This window comes from Cydia strobilella, chromosome 26, assembly GCF_947568885.1.
Source record: "Cydia strobilella chromosome 26, ilCydStro3.1, whole genome shotgun sequence".
Taxonomy (NCBI): Eukaryota; Metazoa; Arthropoda; class Insecta; order Lepidoptera; family Tortricidae; genus Cydia; species Cydia strobilella.
Genome location: NC_086066.1, coordinates 2,599,244 through 2,605,968, shown reverse-complemented (window position 1 = coordinate 2,605,968; position 6,725 = coordinate 2,599,244). Strand labels below are relative to the sequence as shown.

The window sequence follows — 6,725 nt, the reverse complement described above, 5'->3', positions numbered from 1 at the left end:
CAATAAAAATATCAAGCAGGAGCTAATCTGATATCGATAAATTCCAAAATGTAGCTTCTAGCATGGTAAATAGGCTCACTATAAGGTGGCAATTACTATCACCACACACCCACGCTGAACCTTACCTCAAAGCCTGTTGTAAATGTTTATATGAAAGAAATGTAGATAGTATGTGTTATGATCAATTGTTTAATGAGAAATTGTTAGAGAACCTTACCAAATCGCATATTAGCCAATTATGGATTATTCATAACATGCATTTTTGTTGCATGTACACGAGCTTTATAAAAAAGTATGTCAGGCAAAAATGTTACTAAACTGCCGCTTTTAACTTCGTTTTTAAGCTTAGCTCAAACGACCTAAAGAAAAAATATCACTGGTCAATGTCAAAAATGTCAAAATCAAAATTGCCTTATTGTCAAAAATGACTTGTTGAGCGACGAGGAATTCTTTTTGCTTTCCTTTTATTTTTCGTTTACTTTATAATTTTAAGTTCGTTTTACATTTATTTTTACGAAATGTTCAAGCAGAAAAACAAAACCCTGCGAAACATGACCAATCAAACCAGGAATCACTGTGAAATATGTGATCAAACTATAATAGGTGGGTCGCATAAATTCAAGGCACATTTATTTAAACATGGTGTTATTAAACCTCGCTTTGAGTGTAAGCGCTGCCCTTGCCAGTTCTTCAGATCTGATAAATTTGAACAGCATATGAAATCACATAATGGGAATCACTGTAAAATATGTGATAAAACTGTAATAGGTAGCTCGTATAAGTTTAACTCGCATTTGTTTGAACACGGTGTTATTAAACCTCGGTTTGAGTGTAAGTACTGCTCTAAGAAGTTCTTCAGATCTGATGCATTTGAACGCCATATGAAATCACATAAGGGGACCCAAAAAAAATATATTTGCGATTATTGCGGTCGAGGTTTTGTTGATAAAAGAAATCTAATTTACCACTTTAAAGTCCATGATGACTCGTTCCACGGCCGACCAGATATTCAGTTTAAGTGTGACGCCTGCGGGGTTTTTTATTGCGAGAACAGGCTGCTACAACATCACATCAGAAGAGAACATTTTAATTTAAAAGTAAAAGAAGTATTGTACCATAAAAAAAACTTAAACGAGACATGGGTTGAAGCTGTAAATGACTCTAAGAACTATGTGAAGATGACTAAAGTGAATAATAATGTAATCACTATTAAAAAATGTGTGAAAGAAGAGCAATCACTTAACAAAGTGAAAACACATGATTTAGCACCATTATTGTATTTGGGCCGGCAATATGCTAAAGGGAAATGTGATTATTGCAATAAAGAGATGCTGAAGAAAAGCCTGCGGCTGCATATACAAGAGAAACATTTAAATATCCGTAAATTTACTTGTGAGACGTGCAAGAGGACTTTTAAGCGACATTATCAAATGGTGGATCATGAATGTGGAAAAATTAGGAGGCGGAAGCGGAGAAATAAAGCCACAGCGACAGGGGATGACTCAGGAAATAAATAATGAGAAAATAGACCTTTTTCCATCTAATTGAAGGACCACAAGATACAGTTCAATTCAGTGGTGTATTTCAAGATCTGGTGCTCTTGACCTATCAAGGCTTTGACACCAGAGCCACCCACACTAGCCTGCCACCCCAGACCATGGCTTTTGGTTCAGCTCCATTTGGTGTGGTTTTAAACCATGTAGACCTCATCAATGTTTGATGTCAGACCATCTTATGGATGCCTTGCTCAGATGCTTGCCATACAGGTGGTTAAAATCAGCGGTGAATAGATCCAATATACTGATTGACAATCTGATTGTGTAGGTATCATAGAAAAGGTCATGCTTGCCTACACTGTACAGTCAAGTGTAAAAATATGGGTGCATATAACTTACTCAAAAATATGTCCCTTAGCTCTTATGTCAGTGAATTAAGAACTATGGAACATATTTTTGAGTAAGTTATATGAACCCATATTTTTACACTTGACTGCATTTGATATGCGTAAAAAGTATTTGAAACAACTTTCTTGAAAGATATCATTGTTTTTAACTTCTATTGAAGAACAGATTTTATGTTATAAAATTTCATATCTATCATATCCATCATAAATTATGCCATTTTCAACCAAAAGGGTTCTTATTGTCGCTTGTCAGTAAGGCGCTATTTCCATATAGCTTTAATTAGAAATCAACCTTATTAACAAGCGACAATGTGGTACCTTTTGGTTGAAAATGTCACAATTATGTATCATAAAGAAGCATAGCATGTAAAAACATAAAACGTAGAAGTGTTAATTTTTAATTTATATTATATTAAGTCAATAAAAAAAGTAATTTAACATTATACATAGAAGTAATGCATGTTTAGATCAAGTCTTCCAAGTTTTATGTTGGACTAAATATTTTAGTGTCTCATTGATTTAATTTATTTTTTATTTCTTTCATGCCAAGTAACTATACATAGTTGGTAATTAAATTGAGATAAAAACCTTCCAATCTAACTGGAACTTAATTATTACTTTTTTATACTATCATGAAAATCAGTAGTTTTTAGTAACTTTAAAAATAGACTTTATTATGTACTAATACAGAACATATCTTACGGTTTAGGATTTGTAATTACACTCTTAATTATTTAATTATATTCAGTCAAATGAGCCACCATGATATCAATAAGGATATAATAAGATAGAGCGGTACTGTCATAGTAAATTTTGTAACCACTGTAAATTCACTGCCATCTATCGACATACTTTAAAACTAAAAATGAAGATTTATAAAAATACGGTAAAATGTATTTAAATATGGATAAATGGCTTTTTTATTTGCATTAATTATTTTTATATGATTTTGACCCATGTTCTTTCACTGGTATGCGTTAAAATTATAAATAACAAACGAAACAGTCAACGCCCTCTATACGAGAGTAGGCCAAAACTAGTGGCGCCATCTGATCGAGAATCAAATTTTCGTGATTTTCGAGGCACGTTTTTTCCTTAGACTGTATCCATCTATATCTTTGATGATATGAATACTATGCACAAAAAATGTATTTAAAATAAATTTTTCAGCTTTTAAACTACATCACATGTGTATGATGTATAGTTAAGAATGAAAATTGTGTCAATTAGTAATTTAATTTTAAGTGCCTCTCCATAATTTTTTACAAGGAGAGATGGAATATTTACAATATTATATTGTATAATTATAAAGGTACCAATTGCATGATAACACATTCAGTGCCTTAATCTGTTTGTCTAAATATAAGTAACTTTATATCAGGGAGCGTTCAAATATTACTAACACAATTTTTGAAGATTTTTGACCCCCCCCGTGTAACGCACCGTAACGTTTAGTTGTACCCCCCCACCCCTAAACATTACGTAACACTTAGTGACCATTTTTTTACCTAAAAGTTACAATTACGTTGCGCAATGTACCGGAAAGTCGCTAAATACCTTTGTTATTATGCGTGGGAATGCGTTCCCTAGTTTAAAATTCGAATAAACAACAATGTTACGTAACGGGTTGTTCGAACCCCCCCTCCCGCCCCTGTAACGCATCGTAACGTTTTACAAGACCCTCCCTCCCCCCAAATTGCGTTACGTATTTTTTGAACGCTCCCTCATGGATGTATTTTAGTTTTGACTACATATAGGTAGATAAGTAGATATATTAAGTTTTATCACAGTTAAGAAAGAAACTATGTCTGTAAGTTTCTGTATAGTGTTGTGTTGTGAATGTTAAAGTTTATGTTTATTCATTCTTATAAATGCATGTTATACTTACAGTAATAAATAATAGTTTCAGGATTATGTTATAGGTATGTAATTTAAAGACATAAAACTTTTTTGGTTTAAAATTATGTTTTTTAATTGAAATGTTTATACAGAAAAATAATAATAACAATGACATTGATGAATTACAAAATTCATATGTTAGGTTTAGACACCCTCCAAATGATTGTATTATTTGTATTGATAATTGTGTATAGTCTAACAAATTTTGCCAGTCGAAAAAGACGCGAAATTTAAATTTCCCATTTGTGAACCATTAATTCTTTGCGCCTATTTTTTTCAAATTTGCTCTCTATTCAATGGTTTGCCAGGCTATACTTAGAATATTTTATTGGTAAAACGACAAAAGCAGGGGAAAATTACAAAGTTCACTTGTTACGTAAAATTTTCGTCGTTCAAATCACGGTAAAGTTCTTTTAAAAGTATTTGTTTGCACATCGGTGGATTGTGTGTCGTACTCTGTCCACTTTCCAATGGTTGTTCTAAATTGTTTTTATTGAACGCACCGTTATTTAATTTCAAGGTAGCACTTTTTAATTTTTGGCGCGTATTTTTGTTTTTTTCAGGTCTAGGGTTGTCACGTTTCTTTTTATTCGAATTTAAAAGGTTTAAAACTAAGTGTTCCTCGTTTCTTGTAGCACTCAGAGTGTCGAAATTAAATATGCCACAATTATCGACGCACACGTATTTTTTCCTGTTCTTTTCCATGATTCTAGAGTAAATTATGTTGTTTGTTGTATTTATAATTCTGAATACTATGCTTTCTGGGTTTACCTGAAAAGATAAAGTAAATAATACAATTATAAGTCGCTCTTTTCTCAGGCCGCAGGCGCAGGCATGTTATGGATGGCTTTGCCCCCAAATATCAAAATTACTTACAGCATAAACAGTTGAAAATTCGCACCTTTCCCACGTTTGACAAATGGCGGGTAAAGTGCGCTCAGAAACGTTTGTCAAGTAATCCGCATTGACTACATATTTAGTTATCATTGGAACTCCACAACTAGATATTTCATTTAAGGGAATCACTGCTGGGCAAGAGTTTGAATTCGCTTTATTTAACTGCCAAAAATGTGCCACACACAACTCGTTATTATTTTTAAAGGAAAGTATTTCATAGGAACACCGTGGCTGCTTATCCTCAATTACCTGTCAAAGATTTTTGAACGGTTATTAGTGATGTACCGTCAACCGGGGTGAATAGGAACAAAACAAAATGACATTTTCTTAAAAAATACTTACACAAATTGTATCATTCGATTGAAAATATTAGTAGGTTTTGTATGACATAACTTATGAGTGGGTATTTTTTTAAGAAATTATTAGGTGAATCACATTTTAAATTTTCCCTATTCACCCCGGTTGACGTTCCACAATAGAAGTGTAAGTGTAGAGATGGTTAGTTACAGGGACATGACTCATAAATAATTTCAGAAATTGCTTATGCAAATTTTATAAATGCATTATGAGACTAAATGAATTTAACAATACAATCATTTTAATAAAAGTGTTATGTTATAAATATCATTTTATTAGCTGCTTATGAATAACTTACCCAATATCCGCCTACGTGACAGTTGGTACAATTACTTTCAGCTAAATTTACGATATTTTGACACCTGTAACATATTACTTCCTTTTTCTTTTTGGGATAAGTTACTTCTCTCCACGTCCTCCAATCTAAGTCCCTTTTGTATGTGTACTCGACTCCAACCATCCCTACAATTTTTTTGAAAGCATTTTCAATACTCGATTTCTTGTCCCTTATACCCTTAAAACTATTTACCGCAAAATGAGGTATTTCCTCAAAATATTCAGTGTCTTTAGCTATATGTTCGTTTAATTTGTGAAGTCTTTCTTCCCTTTTCTTTTTTTGATCAAGCTTTTTTTTCAACTGTTGCTCTAGATCGGAGCTTATAGCTAAATCGGAAGCATAATGCCATAAGTAATCTACATCACTTTCTATTGAACGTGCAAAATTTATTGGTAAATAATTTAGAAACGTTAATATTAAACACAACTTAAACATTTGTAACTAACTGTTGCTTCCTGATTCAAATTAATGACTGCAAATTAATTACCTACTACCTAATCAAGTAGTAGTTTTGAATGTTTATAAACATTTTCGTTGATGTGATTGAAACAATAGGAAGGTAGCCATACTCACTATACTCTTTGAAGGTAGCCTTGGAGTACGATATTTTTTTGTTTTATTTTGAGATTTACCGCTCAATCAAAGCAATTTTGCCATCACTAGCGACACGTTTAAGAAGATTCATAAGGATTGATCAATTAAATGAGGGCTATCGTTTTTTTGCTCACCAGTTGGCGCCTCTGTTCTTCTTCTTTTAAAATTATGGCTTCAGCCCAGTGGGACTATTTCGCCAGTATCAAGGTATTAAGAGGTTTAAAAACGACAAAAATTGTACGGTTGTACAAGACAGTGTACGGTGATTTGTTAGCTCTTGTAAATCGATAGCTAGACTTTACAAGAAGCACGTGGACTACTGGCCGTTGACTCCAAGATGGTGGTTAAACGCGCTTCAAAATTAATTCTCCATTCACTGCACACTACCACATTAGTTTACTGTATAATAAGCTATCGATATTACACTTTAAACAATATTAATGAGCAAAAAACAAAGTAATTAATCACGATGCTAACTATCAAGATGGCGCTCGAACCGGAAGTCGGCGCCTCTGTTGATGGTGATCCAAACGACTATAGAACAGCTGTCAGTCATTGAAGTGACAAGTGACATTTGATATTTCGAACTATGGAAAAGACCACCATCTACACTAGCGCCCCTAGCGGCGAATTCATACGCGTTAGCCCTCAATATGCCTGTTTTTTAATAAACCAAACAAAACAACTAAACAATAAAAAAATAAAGCAATATTTTACATATTTGAAACAATAACTAAA

At 33.0% G+C, this 6,725-nt stretch overlaps 2 protein-coding genes across 4 annotated transcripts; one reads left to right on the top strand and one right to left on the bottom strand.

Annotated features, from left to right (window-relative positions):
* Window positions 1-419: 419 nt before the first annotated feature.
* Window positions 420-1,824, top strand: LOC134753133 (zinc finger protein 14-like). Its single transcript, XM_063688908.1, has one exon. The coding sequence runs from the start codon at window positions 519-521 to the stop codon at window positions 1,515-1,517; it is 999 nt and encodes a 332-aa protein (XP_063544978.1). The 5' UTR covers window positions 420-518; the 3' UTR covers window positions 1,518-1,824.
* Window positions 1,825-3,956: 2,132 nt separating this feature from the next.
* Window positions 3,957-6,497, bottom strand: LOC134753128 (uncharacterized). 3 transcript variants are annotated; one of them, XM_063688903.1, is made up of 4 exons: window positions 6,122-6,497; window positions 5,355-5,518; window positions 4,679-4,948; window positions 3,957-4,573 (listed from the first exon to the last, which is right to left on the bottom strand). In XM_063688903.1, exons 2-4 carry the CDS (start codon window positions 5,514-5,516, stop codon window positions 4,175-4,177), a joined length of 831 nt encoding a protein of 276 aa, XP_063544973.1. In that variant the 5' UTR covers window positions 5,517-5,518; window positions 6,122-6,497; the 3' UTR covers window positions 3,957-4,174. The 3 variants fall into 3 exon arrangements, with proteins under 3 accessions (XP_063544973.1, XP_063544972.1, XP_063544971.1); XM_063688902.1 differs by lacking the exon at window positions 6,122-6,497 and adding an exon at window positions 5,967-6,110; XM_063688901.1 differs by lacking the exon at window positions 6,122-6,497 and having other exon boundaries at window positions 3,959-4,573; window positions 5,355-5,888.
* Between the last annotated feature and the right edge of the window lie 228 nt (window positions 6,498-6,725).

What these genes read in the sequence shown, in the direction of transcription:
- LOC134753128 (XM_063688901.1), bottom strand. Translation starts at nt 5,828, where the DNA reads ATGTTTAAGTTGTGTTTAATATTAACGTTTCTAAATTATTTACCAATA. An exon ending in GTCACGTAGGCGGATATTGG is followed by an intron (nt 4,949 to 5,354) that starts GTAAGTTATTCA and finishes AATCTTTGACAG; the next exon opens with GTAATTGAGGATAAGCAGCC. An exon ending in AATTTTCAACTGTTTATGCT is followed by an intron (nt 4,574 to 4,678) that starts GTAAGTAATTTT and finishes TTATCTTTTCAG; the next exon opens with GTAAACCCAGAAAGCATAGT.
- LOC134753133 (XM_063688908.1), top strand. Translation starts at nt 519, where the DNA reads ATGTTCAAGCAGAAAAACAAAACCCTGCGAAACATGACCAATCAAACC.